Source organism: Lepidochelys olivacea (genome assembly GCF_965140295.1).
Source record: "Lepidochelys olivacea isolate rLepOli2 genome assembly, chromosome: 1".
NCBI classification, from domain to species: Eukaryota; Metazoa; Chordata; order Testudines; family Cheloniidae; genus Lepidochelys; species Lepidochelys olivacea.
Window position 1 is genome coordinate 355,033,608 of NC_140411.1, and position 24,108 is coordinate 355,057,715.

A 24,108-nucleotide genomic window follows, 5' to 3' on the forward strand; every position below is an offset into this window, starting at 1 on the left:
CTTTGTGACTTTGTCCTTACCCATAACTATTTTACATTTGGGGACAATGTATACCTTCAGATCAGCGGCACTGCTATGGGTACCCGTATGGCCCCACAGTATGCCAACATTTTTATGGCTGACTTAGAAAAACGCTTCCTCAGCTCTCGTCCCCTAATGCCCTTACTCTACTTGCACTATATTGATGACATCTTCATCATCTGGACCCATGGAAAAGAAGCCCTTGAGGAATTCCACCATGATTTCAACAATTTCCATCCCATCATCAACCTCAGTTTGGTCCAGTCCACACAAGAGATCCACTTCCTGGACACTACAGTGCTAATAAACGATGGTCACATAACCACCACCCTAAACTGGAAACCTACTGACCGCTATTCCTACCTACATTCCTCCAGCTTTCACCCTGACCACACCACATGATCCATCGTCTACAGCCAAGCTCTGCGATACAACCGCATTTGCTCCAACCCCTCAGACAGAGACAAACACCTACAAGATCTCTATCAAGCATTCTTACAACTACAATACCCACCTGTGGAAGTGAAGAAACAGATTGATAGAGCCAGAAGAGTTCCCAGAAGTCACCTGCTACAGGACAGGCCCAACAAACAAAATAACAGAACGCCACTAGCCGTTACCTTCAGCCCCCAACTAAAACCCCTCCAACGCATTATTAAGGATCTACAACCTATCCTGAAGGATGACCCAACACTCTCACAAATCTTGGGAGACAGGCCAGGCTTGCCTACAGACAGCCCCCCAACCTGAAGCAAATACTCACCAGCAACCACATACCACACAACAGAACCACTAATTCAGGAACCTATCCTTGCAACAAAGCCCGTTGCCAACTGTGCCCACATATCTATTCAGGGGACACCATCACAAGGCCTAATAACATCAGCCACACTATCAGAGGCTCGTTCACCTGCACATCCACCAATGTGATATATGCCATCATGTGCCAGCAATGCCCCTATGCCATGTACATTGGTCAAGCTGGACAGTCTCTACGTAAAAGAATAAATGGACACAAATCAGATGTCAAGAATTATAACATTCATAAAGCAGTCGGAGAACACTTCAATCTCTCTGGTCACGCGATTACAGACATGAAAGTTGCGATATTACAACAAAAAAACTTCAAATCCAGACTCCAGCGAGAAACTGTTGAATTGGAATTCATTTGCAAATTGGATACAATTAACTTAGGCTTGAATAGAGACTGGGAGTGGATAAGTCATTATGCAAGGTAATCTATTTCCCCTTGTTTTTTCCTACCCCCCCCCCAGACGTTCTTGTTAAACCCTGGATTTGTGCTGGAAATGGCCCACCTTGATTATCATACACATTGTAAGGAGAGTGATCACTTTAGATAAGCTATTACCAGCAGGAGAGTGGGGGGGGGAGGTATTTTTTCATCCTTTGTGTGTATAAAAAGATGTTCTACACTTTCCACAGTATGCATCCGATGAAGTGAGCTGTAGTTCACGAAAGCTCATGCTCAAACAAATTGGTTAGTCTCTAAGGTGCCACAAGTCCTCCTTTTCTTATTGTTAGGACGGGCGCAGTTCTTGTAATGGAATGCTAAACTGTATTATACTGTTCAGCCACTAGGTGGCACTATGCATAAAACACCTTATTTAAATGAACCTCAACCATACCTGGCAGAGCATTAAAGGATCTTATGCTGAACAGAGCTAGGGTGTATAAGCTCTGTAACCAGTCCATATCTAGCACAGGGACATGACATGGTATCAGGAGTAAACTACAAACAAAAATAGAAGTACCAAAGCAACAAAGAATCCACATGCCCCTCTTCAATGACATGGAGAACTTCAGCTTTGACAAACCTTCAGAATGGACAGACTAGAAACAAGATTTTGCAAGATTTCGCTTTGCTGCTAAGCTTCACAAGGAAACTGGGGATACACAAGTTATCTTCTTTATGCTCTGGGGAAACAAACAGAACATATCTTTAAATCCTTTGACTTTACTGAAGACAGTCACAAGGATGACTATTAAAGAGTTCTGGTTATGTTTGAAGCATACTTTATACCTCAGAGAAATGTGTTTTTATGAAAGAGCAAGTTTTCACCAGAGAATTCAAGAACCAGGGGAAAATGTAGAATGTTTTACAAGAGTTCTGCATACATTGGCTGAAATCTACAGTTTTGGGGAATGCAAAATATGAAAATATCAAGAACAGATTGGTTATGGGGATAACAGATAAAACCTTTCACAGCAGCTACAGCTTAAGAGAGTTTTAATCCTAGCCATAGCTATACATAGAGCAAAGGTTAAAAGTCATTATCATAAAACCTCTGTGGCAAGGAGAGAGAATTCCTAGCCTAAGAGGGACAAATTCCAGCCTACATGCACAAGGTGTGTAAAAAATCATATCCCAAGAGCTGATCCATATCCAGCCAGGGGGACGTGGTGTAATAAATGCAGGAAATACCCTGCACTAAGGAAGTCAGGGAGTTGACTCAAACTACAGACAATCAAGCACTATTCTTTCTTGGATACGTCACTTCTGAGGACACAGAGCCTGTCTGGAGAGTAAAACTGAATATTCATGGCAAGACTATTGACTTAGGAGCTGATGTCACAGTCATCTGAGAAGGGACTTACAGTCACTTTCAGGTTTCAGAGTAACAGCCGTGTTAGTCTGTATTCGCAAAAAGAAAAGGAGTACTTGTGGCACCTTAGAGACTAACCAATTTATTAGAGCATAAGCTTTCGTGAGATGCCTCTCCCAGAGCTGAAGTCACCTGACACAGCTCTGACTAGCCCTGGAGATATTCTGAACTTGGGCCAGTTCACAATAGAAACAACTTTCAAAGACAACAGCTTTGCATTCAGGGTGTATGTGATTAAAGGACCACTGACCATCAGCCTTCCCAGCTGCAGCGTGGCAGCCATGATGGGCCTAGTGAGAAATGTGAAAGAAATTGATGGAATATTGGGTCATATTGGACTTTGAAAGGAGATCCAATACAAATCACTTTAAGAAAAACTGCTGAACCATATAGTGTACATACACCTCATAGGATTCCTACCCCTTAAAGTGGAAACTGAATTAAACAGAATGAAGTGGATTGGCATGATCAAGAAAATCTCTGAGCCAACAGCATGGTGTGCCCCAATGGTACCATTTATAAAGCAAAATGGAAAAATACAGATATGTTTGGATCTTAAAACCTCAGTGAAGGAGCTGTGAGAGAACAATATATCCTCTCAGCACTGGATGACTTCCTTCCCAAAATGAAAGGAGCTACAGTATTCTGCAAGCTGGATGCCTCGAGATTCCAGCAGATTCCTTTATCCAAAGAAATAAACTACATTTATCATAGAATCATAGAATATCAGGGTTGGAAGGGACCCCTGAAGGTCATCTAGTCCAACCCCCTGCTCAAAGCAGGACCAATTCCCAGTTAAATCATCCCAGCCAGGGCTTTGTCAAGCCTGAGCTTAAAAACCTCTAAGGAAGGAGATTCTACCACCTCCCTAGGTAATGCATTCCAGTGTTTCACCACCCTCTTAGTGAAAAAGTTTTTCCTAATATCCAATCTAAACCTCCCCCACTGCAACTTGAGACCATTACTCCTCGTTCTGTCATCTGCTACCATTGAGAACAGTCTAGAGCCATCCTCTTTGGAACCCCCTTTCAGGTAGTTGAAAGCAGCTATCAAATCCCCCCTCATTCTTCTCTTCTGCAGGCTAAACAATCCCAGCTCCCTCAGCCTCTCCTCATAAGTCATGTGTTCCAGACCCCTAATCATTTTTGTTGCCCTTCGCTGGACTCTCTCCAATTTATCCACATCCTTCTTGTAGTGTGGGGCCCAAAACTGGACACAGTACTCCAGATGAGGCCTCACCAATGTCGAATAGAGGGGAACAATCACGTCCCTCGATCTGCTCGCTATGCCCCTACTTATACATCCCAAAATGCCATTGACCTTCTTGGCAACAAGGGCACACTGCTGACTCATATCCAGCTTCTCGTCCACTGTCACCCCTAGGTCCTTTTCCGCAGAACTGCTGCCTAGCCATTCGGTCCCTAGTCTGTAGCGGTGCATTGGATTCTTCCATCCTAAGTGCAGGACCCTGCACTTATCCTTATTGAACCTCATCAGATTTCTTTTGGCCCAATCCTCCAACCCTCCAATCAGACCCTTTGAGAGATTTTGCTTTCGAAGATTACCAGTGCACCTTTAATTTTCCAAAGACCGATGGCAGAACTGTTAATGAAAACAAATTGAAGTTGTAGTTTCATGGATGATATTCTGATATATGGATCTTCAATGGAAGAACACAACAAAACACTCACCCTAAGCCGAATTGGTCAGTGTGAACTGAAGCAAAACAAGGAAAAATGTGTTTCCTGCCTACCCCAAATTGAGTTTTCAGGATAGACAATAAACAAAGATGGGATCTGTCCTAGCCCTGAGAAAGTAAAAGCCATTCATGAATTGAATGCATCAACTAACATACCAGAACTGAGACACATACTGGGGATGGCATATGACCTTGGTTGATACTTTCAGGACCTTTCTACAGTGACAAAACCATTGAATTGTTTTGAATGCAAAACTGGGATTGTTTAGTCTGCGGAAGAGAAGAATGAGGGGGGATTTGATAGCTGCTTTCAACTACCTGAAAGGGGGTTCCAAAGAGGATGGATCTAGACTGTTCTCAGTGGTAGCTGATGACAGAACAAGGAGTAATGGTCTCAAGTTGCAGTGGGGGAGGTTTAGGTTGGATATTAGGAAAAACTTTTTCACTAGGAGGGTGGTGAAACACTGGAATGCATTACCTAGGGAGGTGGTGGAATCTCATTCCTTAGAAGTTTTTAAGGTCAGGCTTGACAAAGCCCTGGCTGGGATGATTTAGTTGGGGATTGGTCCTGCTTTGAGCAGGGGGTTGGACTTGATGACCTCCTAAGGTCCCGTCCAACCCTGATATTCTATGATTCTATGAATGTATTATTAAAATCCAACACCTCTTGGCTATGAGGGGTAAATCAAGAAATTGCCTTCAAATGATCTATACAGCTCCAGTTCTCAAGTACTATGATGTGAACAAACCCACAATGGTCAGTGAGGATACAAGTAACTACGACCTATGTATTGTTGCAACAACAGGGCTTGGAGTGGAAGCCATATGCATTTTGCTCTTGCACACTCACAGAAGCAGAAAAATTATATGTACAGATTGGCAAGGTGTGCCTGCCAAGTGTTTGGGCATGTTACATCTTTAACAGATATCTGTGTGGACTAGATTCATTTACGCTGATAGCAGACCACAAACCACTTGTAACTCTCAGCAATGGAAAAGACCTGGATCAAGCACAGCTGAGATGCCAGAGTCTATTACTAAGGTTAATGCGATTTAATCCAATTACTAAATATATTCCTGGGAAGAATCTGGACTAGCAGACATTCCATCATGGAGCCCAGCACCACACACAGCTACCCATGAGCTCAAAGATGACGTAAAGGCGTATGTGGATGCTATGGACACATACAGACCAGTGTCAGGAAAGAGACTACTCCAGCTCCAAAAAGCAACTACAACAGACACACAACTTCAGGAAGTTCTAAGTTACATTGGGGTGGCTGGCCCAAGTACCTAAACCATGCTAACGAAGTGACAAGAGACTACTTTGCAGTGCGTATTACGTGAGTCAAATGCACTCATTGTTAAAGGCAATTACAAACGAAATGAGAAGAGAAATCCTAAACTTCGTCCATGAAGGGAATCATTGATTAACTAAATGCCATGAATGGGCCAACCAGTCAGTGTGGTGGCCAGGCATCAGCAAGGACATAAAGTATCTGCATGTGAACCTTGCAGAACTAATAGACCAATACAACACAAAGAACCTTTAATAACAACACCCCTACCAGATAGGCCTTGGAAGAACTAGCTGCAGATTTATGAATATTCAGAGGACATCATGACCTTGTCATCATGGACTATTTTCCCAGGTGTATAGAAATAACATATTTGACAGACATACCATATCATAGTTTTATTGAGAAACTGGTGCACTTTTGCTCACTTTGGCATTCCAGAACAGCTAGTGACAGACAATGGACCACAATTCACTGAAACAGAATTTACGTTATTCTAAACAAAATATGATTTTGATCATATTACTAGCAGCCCACGTTACCTCCAAGTAAACGGAAAGACAGAGAGCTGCACAGACAGCCAAGAAATCATACAGTAGGAAGATCCATTCTTTGCCCTTCTGAGTTACAAACCAACACCAATAGCAGCTACTTGATGTAGTCCAGCACAACTCCTAATGGGAGGACAATTCAGACCAAGTTCTGAAAAGAACCTATTTCCAAAATGGCCAGACATGAAGAAAGTGACCAAACTGGATAAAAGCCTAAAAAAAAAAAACCTTATGAACACTTTTACAGCAGACGTCACTCAGTTAGAGAGCTGCCAGGCCTAGAAACTGGTGACTGTGTTCAAGTCAAATTGGATGGAAAAAATGGATGGACAATTTCAGATATCGTTGTTTAAAAACAACAAAAAAAGAATTCCACTCCCAGATCATATGTGACCAAGACTGACTGTCAACTCCTACAGTTTGTTCTTCAGCAACAGCAATCAATAGAGAAAACTCTACAAATAGCAGGTGCAGAAGACAATGACTCAAGGATTCCAAACCAACCAGTCAATTGTTGATACTAATGGAAGACCAAGCTGTTATGCCTTCAGGTAGAGTAATTAGAAAAACAGTGTGATTCAGACATACTTAACTTAGTGTTCTGTACTGAACTTCAAAGACCGTGTAATAATGTAAATGGTAGGAATGTAGAACTTAAAGAGGGAGATGTAATGGAATGCTAAATTGTATTTTACTGTTTGGCCACTAGGTGGCACTTTGTATAAAATACTTTACATAAATGAACCTCACCCATAGCCTGCAGAGCATTAAAAGATCTTATGACTGCCTAGGAAGAATAACGAGGAGTCCTTGTGGCAGCTTAGAGACTAACAAATTTATTTGGGCATAAGCTTTCGTGGGTTAGAACCCACTTCATCAGATGCATGGAGTGAAAATACAGGAGCAGCTATAAATACATGAAAGGATGGGCGTTGCTTTACCAAGTGTGAAGTCAGTCTAATGAGATAAATCAATTAACAGCAGGATTTATCTCGTTAGACTGACCTCACACCTGGTAAAGCAACCCCCATCCTTTCATGTATTTATAGCTGCTCCTGTATTTTCACTCCATGCATCTGGTGAAGTGGGTTCTAACCCACGAAAGCTTATGCCCAAATAAATTTGTTAGTCTCTAAGCTGCCACAAGGACTGCTCGTTATTTTTGCTAATACAGACTAACATGGCTACCACTCTGAAACCTGCCTAGAAAGGAGTACTGTGGAAAGGGATCTGGGGGTCATAGTGGACCACAAGCTAAATATGAGTCAACAATGTAACTCTTGCCAAAAAAGCAAACATCATTCTGGGATGTATTAGCAGGAGTGTTGTAAGCAAGACATGAGAAGTAATTCTTCCGCTCTACTCCACTCTAATTAGGCCTCAACTGGAGTATTGTGTCCAGTTCTGGGCACCACATTTCAGGAAGGTTGTGGACAAATTGGAGAAAGTCCAGAGAAGAGCAACAAAAATGATTAAAGGTCTAGAAAACATGACCTATGAGGGAAGATTGAAAAAATTTGGTTTGTTTAGTCTGGAAAAGAGAAGACTGAGAGTGGACATGATAACAGTTTTCAAGTACATAAAAGGTTGTTACAAGGAGGAGGGAGAAAAATTGTTCTTAACTTCTGAAGATAGGACAAGAAGCAATGGACTTAAATTGCAGCAAGGGAGGTTTAGGTTGGACATTTGGAAAAACTTCCTAACAATCAGGGTGGTTACGCACTGGAATAAATTGCCTAGGGAGGTTGTGGAATCTCCATCAGTGGAGATTTTTAAGTGCAGATTAGACAAACACCTGTCAGGGGTGGCCAACCTGTGGCTCCGGAGCCACACGCAGCTCTTCAGAAGTTAATACGCGGCTCCTTGTGTAGGCACTGACGCTGGGGATGCAGCTACAGGTGCCAACTTTCCAATGTGCCAGGGGTGCTCACTGCTCAACCCCTGGGACTGCCCCCACTCCATCTCTTCCCACCCCCTCCCCTGAGCCTGCCGTGCCCTCACTCCTCCCCCTCCCCCCAGAGCCTCCTGCACGCCACAAAACAGCTGATTGGGACGTACAGAAAGGGAGGGGGAGGCACCGATCGGCAGGGCTGCTGGTGTTTGTGAGCCACTGGGAGCAGGGCTGGCGGGGAGTTGATGGGGACTGCTGACGTATTCCTGTGGCTCTTTGGCAATGTACATTGGTAAATTCTGGCTCATTCTCAGGCTCAGGTTGGCCACCCCCAGTCTCGATAATTACTCCTGCCAGGAGTGCACGGGATTGGACTAGATGACCTCTCGAGGTCCCTTCCAGTTCTATGATGAACCCATCTGGGTGTACAAGCAAGCTCTGTTGCCAATCCATATCTCATACAGGAACGTGACAGTTCTCACCTTCCAGAGCTACTGTTTCAGGCTGTCTGCAGACTTTGCTCTTGAAGTGCTGCCTCCACCACTAAAACAGCACAGAAAATGTGACACTGCCAATGCATCCCCTGCAGGCCCCTGTGCAGGACCACGGGCCTGTTTTGGGAGGGAAATGGCAGCTGGCACGTAACTGGCTGGCATGCCATGTCCATGCCTAGCCACAGCCTCACAGGCCACAGGATTAGGGCCTCTACCAACTGGGGAATCGGAGTCCAGCCCAGGATTGCAGAAGGGTGGATGCTGAGTAGGTGTTCCCTGGGCCATGAGAGAGTGCACTTCAGGAGCTGCTGGATTTGGGACAAAGCTATGGTGCCAGGGCACAAATCCCAGCTCCTTAAGCATGGAGCGAGAGGTCACAGCATGAGCCATGCCCAAAGGAAACACCCAGAATCCTTCAAGGCAAGGCCCAAGTGGAGTAGGCGACAGGAATGGGTGCAAAAGCACATGCCCCCAGTCCCCTCCCCCCAGTTTCACTGCTGGTGATTTGCAGAAGCCCTTATTTGGCTGATTTCAGGTCAGTGAATACAGTCACCACTTCCTCTTCCTGTAAGTAGACATCACCATGGCAACAGCCTACTTACCCCTCACTGTTCCTCAGAAACCAAAATCCCATCAGAGCTGCGGGCACTGGTGTCTGTTAGCTCAGTCTGAGGGAAATGGTTCAGCCTTAGTAGTGACCCCCAGGCCAGGATCAGTCCCCTTTTGTATGCCAGAATCCCTCTCTCACACACAAACCATGCACCCCACACACACACAATCCCCAGCCAGGAGTGTACCCCGTGTGCACCACTCCCAAGGCCAGAATCACTCCCACCCATGCTGCGACCCCCAAGACACCCCACCTAGATTGTCGGGCTCAACGGATAGTGATCAATGGCTCCATGTCTAGTTGGCAGCCGGTATCAAGTGGAGTGCCCCAGGGGTTGGTCCTGGGGCCGGTTTTGTCCAAGATCTTCATAAATGATCTGGAGGATGGTGTGGATTGCACCCTCAGCAAGTTTGCAGATGACACTAAACTGGGAGGAGAGGTAGATACGCTGGAGGGTAGGGATAGGATATAGAGGGACCTAGACAAATTAGAGGATTGGGCCAAAAGAAATCTGATGAGGTTCAACAAGGACAAGTGCAGAGTCATAGAATCATAGAATATCAGGGTTGGAAGGGACCCCAGAAGGTCATCTAGTCCAACCCCCTGCTCAAAGCAGGACCAATTCCCAGTTAAATCATCCCAGCCAGGGCTTTGTCAAGCCTGACCTTAAAAACCTCTAAGGAAGGAGATTCTACCACCTCCCTAGGTAACGCATTCCAGTGTTTCACCACCCTCTTAGTGAAAAAGTTTTTCCTAATATCCAATCTAAACCTCCCCCACTGCAACTTGAGACCATTACTCCTCGTTCTGTCATCTGCTACCATTGAGAACAGTCTAGAACCATCCTCTTTGGAACCCCCTTTCAGGTAGTTGAAAGCAGCTATCAAATCCCCCCTCATTCTTCTCTTCTGCAGGCTAAACAATCCCAGCTCCCTCAGCCTCTCCTCATAACTCATGTGTTCCAGTCCCCTAATCATTTTTGTTGCCCTTCGCTGGACTCTCTCCAATTTATCCACATCCTTCTTGAAGTGTGGGGCCCAAAACTGGACACAGTACTCCAGATGAGGCCTTACCAATGTCGAAGTCCTGCACTTAGGATGGAAGAATCCCATGCACCGCTACAGACTAGGGACCAAATGGCTCGGCAGCAGTTCTGCAGAAAAGGACCTAGGGATTACAGTGGACGAGAAGCTGATATGAGTCAACAATGGCATTTTGGGATGTATAAGTAGGGGCATTGCCAGCAGATCGAGGGACGTGATCGTTCCCCTCTATTCCACATTGGTGAGGCCTCATCTGGAGTACTGTGTCCAGTTTTGGGCCCCACACTACAAGAAGGATGTGGAAAAATTGGAAAACAACCAGCAGAGTGCAACAAAAATGATTAGGGGACTGGAACACATGACTTATGAGGAGAGGCTGAGGGAACTGGGATTGTTTAGTCTATGGAAGAGAAGAATGAGTGGGGATTTGATAGCTGCTTTCAACTACCTGAAAGGGAGTTCCGAAGAGGATGGATCTAGACTGTTCTCAGTGGTAGCGGACAACAGAACAAGGAGTAATGGTCTCAAGTTGCAGGGGGGGAGGTCTAGGTTGGATATTAGGAAAAAAAATTTCACTAGGAGGGTGGTGAAACACTGGAATGCATTACCTAGGGAGGTGGTGGAATCTCCTTCCTTAGATATTTTTAAGGTCAGGCTTGAAAGCCCTGGCTGGGATGATTTAGTTGGGGATTGGTCCTGCTTTGAGCAGGGGGTTGGACTAGATGACCTTCTGAGGTCCCTTCCAACCCTGATATTCTATTCTATGACACCTCCTCCACCCCTAAAGGGTTCCCCCTGCTCTAGGTTTCAAGGGCTCCCACCCCTGCCCTTAGGGGCACATTCCATCTGGCTCAGACTCTCAAGTGGGTGGAGATGGAAGAGGGCTGAGAGTGGATGAAATGCGAGGTCTGTGGGGACCTAACTGGCTCGTTGGCAGCGGGTGCTGAGGCATATGTGACCTTCCCCTGGTCTCCCATAGCCCTGTACAAGGAGCCCTTGGGAGACTGCGTGTGGGGCAGGGGACTGACCTCTGGCTTGTGGGATCAGGACATAAATGCAGAAGCCCCTGTTCTATTTTTCAGCCATTTAACCTGCCACATCTCTGTTCACTCTGGGTAGATGCCAAAGGCCAACGATGGGAGCAGCTGCAGTTCCAGGGACTGCAGAGTCACACCTGCCTTGTCCCCAGGAACTCTGCAAATCTGAAGTCCTAAAGCTGCTTTTATTCATAAGGCCCAGGTGTCCTGGTGGTTTCCCCTTCCCCCTCCCAGACAGAGCACTGCAGCTGGGCTACCTCCTAGGAGTGGGAGTGATGGCACAAACTCCATCCACACAGGGAGATGTCACTCACAAGTAATGGTGCTGATCTCCTGGGCTCTCTTGGTCTCATAATGGCTGAGGAGGTCCTGCTTGTCATGCCCAGTCCCATAGGTTGGAGGACCCTTCCCAGCTACATCACTAGCCCGTCTCAGAGGTAATGAAACAACTAGAGGAGGTCTGGTGCCAGGGAGGATCTATCACCATTCCCTTACACCGAGCTCTAGTGAAATACCACCACTCTGTGTGACCTTCTCTCCCCTGCACCTCTTGCTCGCTTAGAGCCCCCCAACAGGCTCTCTTCGAATTGGCACCCAAAGCTGCCAGAGTTGATGTCTGTCTGTCCATCCATCACTTCTTTCTACAATGCTGCTTACAAAGTGTGACAGATATTGATTGACATGGGGACCAGAGCATATCTTACATTGAAAGCATGAAAACTTCAAAAAAGACTTTCTACTGAGGTGGGCCAGATGGTTTGAGCCATAGACTATTCATAGCCCTTTGAACCAATATAGGTGATGTATTTTTATGTGTTCCTGGCTCATGGGAGCTGGGTGTTCCTGTGGAATCTGAAATTGCTAGGGGGTGATAAATACAGAATCCCAAGGCTGGGCATGCCGATACCCTACTCTGGAAGCTTGGCCACCTGGGGCAAGGAGGATGTATGGGTTTTACCAGTTTCCATGACGCTGGGAGGAAAAGATTTCTGGGATGTAGAGGCTGAGCTTAACCAGACTCAGTGCCTTCTTTCTGGGCTAGAAAATGGACAGGACCTTTTGTCCAAGAGGGTCCCAAACCCTTGCTAATGTGTTGGAAGGACTTTGGCCTGCCAGGGCCCAAAAGGGTGGCTGGGAGAGTTCTGGTATGTTTAGCGTGTGTGTAGATGCCTGTATTGTTTTTTTCTGTATGCTTTTGTCCTTTAATAAATGTGTTTGCTTAGGAAGAGCTGTCTGCTCATTTGCAAAAACACTGTCATTGTCCTTGGACAGAAACCAGAGAGCAGGGGCTGGATGTTTGTCAGACCACAGGACAATGGCAGTAAAGAGCAGGGGGCTGTAGCCTAAAGCCCCAGACAGAAAGGAGAGGGATGCAGGTGTCTGACCAGAGAGGAGATAGCTTGAGGCCTGAGATCTGACGGTCATTCCTAGAGCAGACTACAGCAGGTCTCAAAGGTGCAGTAACCCTGACATTATAACACAAAGAATCTGTTTTTCCTGTCTAGGGCTTGTGTACCAGTGACCTCAACCCTGGCTACTAGCTAGCATCCCAGTTCAGACTTGCCACAGCCTCATCCCCACAGGCCAGCTGACTGTGCTTGCATGCACACAAGCGACTCACTTTGTCACTGTGACCTGCCAATCAATTATATCGTTGTGACAGTGACGCTGCAGCCACTGCCAACAAGTGCAGCCCATGCCTCCAGCGGAGCCTGCAAAGCAGTGGGCTCAGCAGTGTTGCCTTATACACTCTGGGATTCCAGCTCAGATAACTGGGGTTCCACTTGCCGCTGGAGACAGGGGGAAATTGACCTCTGGGCTGACCTAATCTGGCATAAGGACGACAACCGACTACCCACAAGGCAGTGGCCTCTGTGAGTGAGCCAACTGGATACCACTAGTAGGGCCAAGGACCCAGTCAGAGACACAGCGAAGAGACTGACCTTCCTAGCTGCCAGAGCTGACCTATGTTTATAACATTGCAAACACCTCCACAAAGCATAACCCTTACTTCCTGACATTCAGCAGGCATGGCCAGCTGCTAATAGACATGAACCAGGGTCTGGGGCCCCGAATGGGTCCATGAGCATGGGGCTGGATCGTAGTCACTAACATGGGCCAAACCTGAGACTGTCCAGAATCAGGGCCTGCAGCGGAGCCAGTCTCTGAGCAACCTAATGAATGCAGCTGCCTGTAGTAGGCTGCCTGTTTGGCTACACCTCCTGATGGGTAGGAAGAGACAGCAGACTAGCTATTCCACCCAGCAGTGGCGTAGTTTGGCAGCTGCTCAATGCATTCAGCCACGATTGCATTAGCTCCTGCACCTGCCTGTTTCCAGCCCTGCTCCTGTCTTGCTTTGCTACAGGTATCTCTGCTCTGACCCTCTGCTCCAGTTCCTGACTTCTGTCTTCAGCTCTGACCCTTGGCTCTGGCATCTGGCTGCTGACTTCTGCTCCAACCACTAGGCATGGCTATTCACATTCTGGTCTCTGACAGGTTGGGCAGCCCTAAAACCACAAACCGTCAGGGAACTAGAGCCTATACGGCAAGCATGGATCCTAAAAAGGCCTATATCTCTCTGATGAAGATAGTGGGACCCCACAGGCCTTGCAGGCCCAACTTGCCACTCTGCAGAATGCAGCCCTATAAACTCAAGCCACATCGCCTTCAGCTCTGACCCCTGCTCCCATGAGCCCAAGCTCCCCCTGCCTGACAAGTCCAATGGCAATTGTGACTAATTTCATGTGTCCCTAAATCAGTGTTGGCTCCTCTTTCTGCTACACTCAAAGTCGTATCCCACTAACCACATCTTGGTGGGATTGATTCTGAGCCTGCTTCCTGGGGAGGCCCTGACTTGGGCCTCTCTACTCCTGGAAAAATCAAACCCACTCCTGGGCCAATTTGAGCGATTCATTTGAGCTATGGCGATGATCTTTGATTACCCGAGTTGCAAGCATACTGCCAAAGCCGCGTGTCTGGTGTTATAGCAGGGATGCCGGCCAGTTGCTAAATATGCAGGGGAGTTCCAACACTTGACAGGTGATGCTGAGTGGAACAAGGCCATCCAGTACTGGGATGTATATGTTGTAATATGCTATTGACCATTTGGGCCTAGCATAAATGCTATGTGCTTGACATGAATATGTGAGTTACGTGTTGGCAACTGAATCATAGAATCATAGAATATCAGGGTTGGAAGGGACCTCAGGAGGTCATCTAGTCCAACCCCCTGCTCAAAGCAGGACCGATCCCCAATTAAATCATCCCAGCCAGGGCTTTGTCAAGCCTGACCTTAAAAACTTCTAAGGAAGGAGATTCCACCACCTCCCTAGGCAACACATTCCAATGTTTCACCACCCTCCTAGTGAAAAAGTTTTTCCTAATATCCAACCTAAACCTCCCCCACTGCAACTTGAGACCATTACTCCTTGTTCTGTCATCTGCTACCACTGAGAACAGTCTAGATCCATCCTCTTTGGAACCCCCTTTCAGGTAGTTGAAAGCAGCTATCAAATCCCCCCTCATTCTTCTCTTCCGCAGACTAAACATCCCCAGTTCCCTCAGCCTCTCCTCATAAGTCATGTGTTCCAGTCCCCTAATCATTTTTGTTGCCCTCCGCTGGACTCTTTCCAATTTTTCCACATCCTTCTTGTAGTGTGGGGCCCAAAACTAGACACAGTACTCCAGATGAGGCCTCACCAATGTGGAATAGAGGGGGACGATCACGTCACTCGATCTGCTGGCAATGCCCCTACTTATACATCCCAAAATGCCATTGGCCTTCTTGGCAACAAGGGCACACTGTTGACTCATATCCAGCTTCTTGTCCACTGTAACCCCTAGATCCTTTTCTGCAGAACTGCTGCCTAGCCATTCGGTCCCTAGTCTGTAGCGGTGCATGGGATCCTTCCGTCCTAAGTGCAGGACTCTGCACTTGTCCTTGTTGAACCTCATCAGATTTCTTTTGGCTCAATCCTCTAATTTGTCTAGGTCCCTCTGTATCCTATCCCTACCCTCCAACGTATCTACCACTCCTCCCAGTTTAGTGTCATCTGCAAACTTGCTGAGGGTGCATCCACGCCATTCTCCAGATCATTAATGAAGATATTGAACAAAACCGGCCCTAGGACCGACCCTTGGAGCACTCCACTTGATACCGGCTGCCAACTAGACATGGAGCCATTGATCACTACCCGTTGAGCCCGACTATCTAGCCAACGTTCTATCCACCTTATAGTCCATTCATCCAGCCCATACTTCTTTAACTTGCTGGCAAGAATACTGTGGGAGACCATGTCAAAAGCTTTACTAAAGTCAAGGAACAACACGTCCACCGCTTTCCCCTCATCCACAGAGCCAGTTATCTCATCATAGAAGGCAAATAGATTAGTTAGGCATGACTTGCCCTTGGTGAATCCATGCCGACTGTTCCTGATCACTTTCCTCTCCTCTAAGTGCTTCAGAATTGATTCCTTGAGGACCTGCTCCATGATTTTTCCAGGGACTGAGGTGAGGCTGACTGGCCTGTAGCTCCCCGGATCCTCCTCCTTCCCTTTTTTAAAGATGGGCACTACATTAACCTTTTTCCAGTCGTCCGGGACTTCCCCCGATCCCCATGAGTTTTCAAAGATAATGGCCAATGGCTCTGCAATCACATCTGCCAACTCCTTTAGCACTCTCGGATGCAACGCATCTGGCCCCATGGACCTGTGCTCGTCCAGCTTTTCTACATAGTCTCGATCCACTTCTTTCTCCACAGAGGGCTGGTCACCTCCTCCCCATGCTGTGCTGCCCAGTGCAGCAGGCTGGGAGCTGACCTTGTTCGTGAAGACAGAGGCAAAAAAATCATTGAGTACATTAGCTTTTTCCACATCCTCTGTCACTAGGTTGCCTCCCTCATTCAGTAAGGGGCCCACACTTTCCTTGACTTTCTTCTTGTTGCTAACATACCTGAAGAAACCCTTCTTGTTACTTTTAACATCTCTTGCTAGCTGCAACTCCAGGTGTGATTTGGCCTTCCTGATTTCACTCCTGCATGCCTGAGCAATATTTTTATACTCTTCCCTGGTCATTTGTCCAATCTTCCGCTTCTTGTAAGTTTCTTTTTTGTGTTCAAGATCAGCAAGGATTTCACTGTTAAGCCAAGCTGGTCGCCTGCCATATTTACTATTCTTTCTACACATCAGGATGGTTTGTCCCTGTAACCTCAATAAGGATTCTTTAAAATACAGCCAGCTCTCCTGGACCCCTTTCCCCCTCATGTTATTCTCCTAGGGGATCCTGCCCATCAGTTCCCTGAGGGAGTCAAAGTCTGCTTTTCGTATGCCTCAAAGATGAATATCTCGCATTGGCAAAGAGCCTGTTGTCACTGTGTTCAAGGTGTCCAACTTTGCCAATGAGATCATTGACAGCACTCTGATGTCTTCCATCTGCTCCCTCCTTCTCAATTACCTGTTTGCAAACCAGATCCACCAGACCCTGAACGAGGCGACTACCCAACCCAACTCCGAGTTCCATTTAGAAAATGACATCCTTTATTGCAAGAGTTATATTTATGTTCCAGAGGGAAAACCTAGGCTTCACGTATTGAAGCTATGCCATGATCCACTGCTTATAGGCCATTCTGGTCAATTCAAGACCTGGAATCTGGTCTCAAGGAGCTTCTGGTGGCCAGGCCTACATCAAAGATTATGTAGGTGACTTCTGCACCTGTACTAAGAACCCACGATCAAAACCTCTAGGTCTCCTCCAGCCTCTGCCCATGCCCCCACAGCCTTGGTCTGCTATATCAATGGACCGCATTGTAGAGCTGCCATGCTCCCATGACACTCAGTAATCTTGGGTGCTGTCAGTCTCCTCACAGAGATGGCACGCTTCATCCTGTGCTTACTGTTCTACCACATGGGAGACAGCTTCCTGGAAAATGTCTTTCATTACCATGGTTTACCACAGGCATTGTGTCAGACTGAGGACCTGAGTTCATCTCCTGTTTCTGGCAGGAATTCCTGCAGACTCCTTAGCATCGACTCCCTTACCTCATCCGCCTGTCACCCACAGTGTAATGGGCAAGCAGAGAGTCAGTCAAATCTTGGAGCAGTCTCTTCACTGTTTTCTGAGTTACGACCAGTATGACTGCCTCTGCCTCCTGTGCTACACCAAATCCTCCTATCATAATGCAATCCACGCCTCGATCCAGCAGAGCCCATAGTTCTTTGGGAACTATGTCTCTCACCCCCACTTCTGCCCAGACTTACCTGTAAGTTCCCCAGTACCAGCCACTGTGTGTTTAGCCTCCCATCTAGTGCACCAGGAGCTCAAGGAATCCTTGCAGTCCTTCAAAGCAGCCTACAAACTGCACATGGACCAAGATCCTCAGGCTGCCCCTAATCTGTCCATGGGGGAACAAGGTGTGGCGCTCTACCCAGAACCTTAAAATTCAGCCACCCATCCACCAAACTAGACTACCACTCTACAGTGGGAGCCTACACCCAAACCCCTCAAACCCGCCACCACCACCCATAGCGGTCTGCAGCGGGCGGCATGCTTGGTTCATCAAATCCTGACCTTTCAGTGAGTTAGGGAAAAGCTTCAAAACCTGGTGGACTGGGAGGGCTACAGTGCGGACAAGTGGTCTTGGGACCTGGTAGAGAACATCCACGCCCCAACCCTACTGTGAGTTCTACCAGAAGTACTCGGAGAAACCGGGGCCTGAGGCCCTTGCAGGCACCCTTGGGGGCAGGGATGGGTGCCCTCAGGAATCAGGGTCTGCAGCAGAGTCAGTCTCTGGGCAACCTGACATGTGCAGCTGGCATGTAGCCGGCTGCCTGACCGGTGGGGAGAGTCAGCAGACCTGCTCTTAAGCCCAGCAGTAGTTCAGTGACTGCTCAAAGCATTTGCCCATGGCTGTGTTAGCTCCTGCACCTGCTTGTTTCCAGCCTTGTTCCAGTCCTATTCCTGCCTTGGCCCCACCTTGCCTTGCTCCAGATAACCCGGCTCCGATTCCTGACCTCGGACTTTGGCCCTGCCCTTGGCTCTGGCCTCTGACTCCAGCTCTGGCCCTTGGCACTGATTCCTGGCCCCCAACTCCTGCTCTAACCACTAGGCATGACCGCCCATGTCCTGGTCTCTGAGAGAGACAGACGGAAACAGAGTTATGCCAGATGTGCTGGGGCTGGGCCAGGGCCACTGGAGCTGGGATATGCGTCGTCAGGTCCTACTCATGCAGTGGTTCAAATGGGACACAGCTTGGGGCCCCAAACCGTACAGCATCTGTTGGATCCTACATCCCAAATGGCCAGTATACAAGATCTGAGCAGAGTCTGAGGATAGACCAGAGACAGTCCACCAGAACATACCTTGCCCCTTTGAGGCCAAGTCACCAAACTGGTGGGGGAGGGGGACGATGAATCCAGTCCAAGAGGCAGGGTCAGAAAGCATCACTGGGCCCCTACTAATGGGCTGGGTCACATGGGGGGAATCCCCCCAGAGGCACCCAACCCTAACCCTGGCCCCAGGGCAGGGGAAGAGCAGAGTGAGGAGGTCAGGGGGCCAAGGAAGGAGGCACCCAAAACTGGCCCCGCAGCAAGAGAGGAGCAGAACAGGGAGGAGACACCCAAGTCTGACCCTAAGGCAGGGATGTGGGGGAGGGGAAGAGCAATGAGGCCGGACTAAACCAAACATTCTCAAAGGCCAAATATGCCCCCCACCCCCAACCAACAGATACAGCAGTGCTGAGGGTGGCCAAGCCATGCCAGCTGCATGGGGACAGGTGTGTTTATGTGGTGGTGGCTGTGGGACTGGGTAGAGAGCTCCTCCCCCTTGCCCCTTCCTTTCTCCCCCTCCCCTTACGCTGCCTGACTAGTGGAAGGATGAGTGCCACTCCAAAATAAGAACCTAGAATTAGCTATGGACCACCTGGGAGGGTTTGAAGGTTGGTGTTTGTTCACAGGCATGTGGTTGTGACTCCCCTCCCCAGCCCTGGGAATCTCCCATCTGACACACCTGGCTCTGGAGACTGGACCAAATGGCTCCCTGGACTGAGCTGATCTGGCAGCTCCTAGGTGCTAGCAGACAGCCTGGATAACAGCTAAAAGAGGGAGACTTACTTGATGTGCTCAGCCCGTCCGGAGCCCTCAATGGTTTTGGCTCCCCATCTCTGGTCCCTCTCTGAGATGTCGTTCTGCAAAACAAACCCAAGCCCCATGAGAGGAGCCCACAGGGCTGCTGGGGACGACAGCGCTGGGTGCAGGGAACCGCTCCTCTGCTGCCTGCAGACTGGACTAGGCCCAGGTGTTTTACTGGACAGGGCTGAAAACAGCGGAGGGCACAGCACTTCGGTGGCCCCTAGAAGCTGGTGCCCTGGGCGACTGCCCTGCTCGCCTGCCCCTAGAACTGGCCAAAAACTCCAGCACAGAGATCCCCATTACCTCTCACCCACATCAATGGGCCAAGACCCCTCAGGCACAGGAGTCATCATTACCATGCACTCTTCCATCAACAGGCAGACACTCCCTGGCACAGGATCACCATTACTGTGCACGCACCCATGGATGGAGCAAGACCCACCCGTGGCACAGGGTCACCATTACTGTGCACGCACCCATGGATGGAGCAAGACTCACCCGTGGCACAGGGTCACCATTACTGTGCACGCACCCATGGATGGAGCAAGACTCACCCGTGGCACAGGGTCATCATTACTGTGCACGCACCCATGGATGGAGCAAGACCCACGCATGACACAGGATCACCATTACTGTGCACGCACCCATGGATGGAGCAAGACCCACCCGTGGCACAGGGTCACCATTACTGTGCACGCACCCATGGATGGAGCAAGACCCACCCGTGGCACAGGGTCACCATTACTGTGCACGCACCCATGGATGGAGCAAGACCCACCCGTGGCACAGGGTCATCATTACTGTGCACGCACCCATGGATGGAGCAAGACCCACCCGTGGCACAGGGTCACCATTACTGTGCACGCACCCATGGATGGAGCAAGACTCACCCATGGCACAGGGTCACCATTACTGCACGTGCACCTTTTAACAAGCTGCGATCCTGGCACAGGGGGTCACCTTACCACACCCATACACATCAATGGACTGAGATCCCCAGCAAGGTATTACCCCACAGCTGGGCAGGCTCCATCTAAAGGAAGCAGCTGTGTCTCCAAAAAAATTTCTTTCAGCTTGGTGGCACCTTGTGCTTTTCAGACTATTTCAGTATGACTGCAGGCCTGTCTGCATTCAGAGACCTCCCCCTTAGAAATTCCCCCCTGAGGAGACACGTGGCTTCCCCAGGCAGATGAGCGCATGGACTACATGTGATCAAAAGTTTCCTGCTGAACTTTTTCCCATGAGAAAATGCTGATTAGTTGAATTGACACATTCTGCTGGAATGTGTCAATTCTGATTAAATTTCATTTTGCATAAGAATCAAAACAAAATGTTTCAATAAAGTCAAAATGTTCCGTTTGGACCTTATCGGAATGGAATATTTCAATTTTCTGTTAAGGAATTTTATATTATAAATTATAAAATACAATATAAATATTAAATATAATAACGTGATTGTTTTGTTTTACTATAAAATAAAAATATAATAAAGTCTAAACAGAAACAAAATATTTTGATTGACCCCCACCCCACCAACCCAAATTCTTTTTTCCCTAAAATTTCATTTCTCAGGAAATTTCAAAATTTTGGCTTTCCATTCTATTTGCAACCATTTTCTTTTAACATCGATATTCCAATGAGCTGAAAATTCTGGTTCCTGACCAGCTCTAGCTCTGACACTGCCCTAGCCCCAGACCTGCAGCACATATGGCCTCCAGCTCCAGGGATCTGTCACCAGAGAGGTTGTTTGGGCAGTAATCTGTACTAGGACATCTGCCCATGAAGTTGGTGGGATCCTTGGCAGAGATGCCAGGCAGGTTTCGTCCACTGAACCAGAACTTTGCAGAGGCACCAGCAATGGGGTACTGCACCATCAGAGTCACTGTGCCACAGGGTGAGCAACCAACAGGGTCACAGGATGCTCTGCAATGTTACCTGACTGCACCCTCACGGTTATTTGTGATACCAACCCACATGCAGCCTACTTACATCTGGATGTATTGTGAGCAACTGCAGCAGAAAGCTAAGGGTGAGGCAATGTCTCTTCTTGTGCCACAGTGGGAGGAGGAGAGGACTGGTATCTGCAGTTTGCAAAGTGGAACACCCTCCCACACTGCTCTTTACTTGCAGCCACGAGTGAAAAATCAGCAGCTTGTCATTTTTACTCCTGCAGTGTGGTTTGCACCAGTGACATACACATGCTAATGTACAAATACAAAGAAATTAAAGCTATGAGATTCCTGCATGCCAGTGTCCTAGGTGAGATGGATCACTCTGATTTTGTTTTTTGTAAAGACTCAAACAACTCATTGATGGAGTGAATAAGAGAGAGAGAGAATGCACCTCTGCATGTCTAGTAACCCACTCTCTGCAGGGGCAGTTGCGATTTTGGGACACAGAATATTATAGAGGAGACACACCGCTCTCTCAAGTTACTTGACTTGAGTTTTTTGTTGTTTCCCTTAATCAAAAATAAAGTCACCCAGACTAAGAATATGGCTGCTCTTTGTGGCTGGAAAACGTATCAACCCACAGCACTGCACCACCCTACTGCCTACAAGTACCTTAAATGCTCTACAAGCCTGACCATCCACAGCATCTCCTAGTCAAACTCTGGTCTCCCACACAGCTCTGCTGATGACCCTCAACCCCAACCCACAGCACTCTACTATTCCAGTCCTGCCCCCAGAACAGTTCTACTGCAGACCCCTGCTATGTCAGTCTTACACCTCTGCTGAGCAGAGACTGCCAATTGTTACTACATGTATGAGGGTAGCTCCTAAAGCTGCTAGTGGAGATTGGGGCCCTGTTGTGGGGCCCTGATCTGCTTACAGTCTGCACCCAAAAGCTTACAGTCTAAAGAGACATGAAACAAAAATGCTGGGAAGGGAATCAGAGGCACTGAGAAGAAGTGACTCGCCCAAGCATGCACAGCAAGTCATGGCAGAACTGGGAAGAGCACCCAAGGTCACCCAGTTCTCAGCCAGGTGCCCCAGCCACTAGACCAGGCTGGTAGATCCAGCAACAAACATCCCCAAGGAGCAGAATGAACTCTCCAGCCCCATCTCTCTCCTAGGACCTATTCAGGGCTCAAGTCCCAGCTCTTAGCTCTGCGTACCCATGATTGACACAGTCCAGCAACATGAGTGAAACTCACCACAAAATCAGGGTCCGTGTCCCAGTCATCTCCTTGGGACTCTTCCTTCACGGCCACATTGTGCCCTACAGCTGCCTTCCACATCTGCACAGGGTGAGAGCACAGTGTTAGAGGCAGGGTTGGGACGAGCCTATAGTCTCCTCCCGTCCACAATGTAAAGTGCACAATGACCAGACTCATAGGTTCATAAATTGTAAGGCCAGAAGGGACCACTGTGATCATTTAGCCTGACCATTTATTTATACTCATTTAATACGATGCAGGCCATTGAGTTTCCCCAACATCCTACAGCAGATCTTTTAGAAAAACATCCAATTTTGATTTAGAAATTTCCAGTGGTAGAGACTCCGCCATGAGCCTGGTAAGTTGTTCCGATGGTTGATCACTCTCACTGTTACAAATTATTGCCTTATTCCCAGTCTGAATTTGTCTAATTTCAGCTACCAGCCATTGGATCGTGTTACACCTTTGTCCGCTGGCTGGAAGAGCCCTCTATTGATCACAGCTGAACCTCGACTTGGGGAGGAACAACTTCCCTAGGCAACACAGCAGCATGGAAGCCAGCAAACAGAGCTGAAAACAGGGGGGTCTGAGTGGAGATCTGTTGGAGAATAAGGGACTCAAGCGCCTCTTCCTTTGGGCCGGTGAGTGAATTCTTGAAAGAGTGTTTGCTTGCTTCCTAGTTTGTTTTCAGTTTCGGAGTCTGATGGGGGCAGTATGTTGTAAGAGAAGCAGAGCCGTTGATTGGTGGTGGGGCTTCCTCAAGCAGTCAGCCTGCAAAGGCAGCCTGCTGGCCAGTCAGCAGCACAGGAGCCAGCAAACAGCTGAAAACAGGAGAGTTTGCATAGAAGTTGGGGGAGGGTGTGTGTGTGTGTGCTCTTCTCTTCTTCCTTGCTCTTCCATCTTCTGTTACTGCCTGTCTCTCCACTTCATTTTCCAACTCAGTGACCCTGTTCCTCAGCTCTGTTTCTCCTTCACTAGCCAGTCTGTTCCTCTATCTTGTTTTCATAGTCACAGTCTTCCGTGGGACACTTTCTTCATCCAGATGTCTACCCTCACAGCACTCTTGTCGAGCGTTTATCTGCAAGTCTTGAGTTTTCCTTCTCCCTCTTCTCAACCTTCCCTCCATCATCTGCTCAAATCTCCTTCTAAACTGAACCATAGTTTCTAGCTGCATCTCCAAACCTCAGACCTTCTCTTCCATCAGAGAATCATAGAAGATTAGGGTTAGAAAAGACCTCAGGAGGTCATCTAGTCCAACCCCCTGCTCAAAGCAGGGCCAACACCAACTAAATCATCCCAGCCAGGGCTTTGTCAAGCCAGGCCTTAAAAATCTCTAAGGAAGGAGATTCCATCACTTCCCTAGGTAACCCATTCCAGTGCTTCACCACTCTCTCAGTGAAATAGTGTTTCCTAATATCCAACCTAGACCTCCCCCACTGCAACTTGAGACCATTGCTCCTTGTTCTGTCATCTGCCATCACTGAGAACAGCTGAGCTCCATCCTCTTTGGAACCCCCCCTTCAGGTAGTTGAAGGCTGCTATTAAATCCCCCCTCAC

The 24,108-nt window shown here is 48.0% G+C and overlaps 1 protein-coding gene across 1 annotated transcript in view; it reads right to left on the reverse strand.

Moving 5' to 3' along the window:
* The window catches only part of HCLS1 (hematopoietic cell-specific Lyn substrate 1), a 58,315-nt gene that overhangs the window by 28,867 nt on the left and 5,340 nt on the right, over window positions 1-24,108 (reverse strand). The window contains exons 2-3 of the mRNA XM_084634122.1: window positions 22,549-22,632; window positions 19,374-19,447 (exon numbers count right to left, since the gene is read on the reverse strand). Coding sequence (XP_084490248.1) covers window positions 19,374-19,447; window positions 22,549-22,632 — 158 coding nt within the window. The remainder of the gene's footprint in view (window positions 1-19,373; window positions 19,448-22,548; window positions 22,633-24,108) is intronic.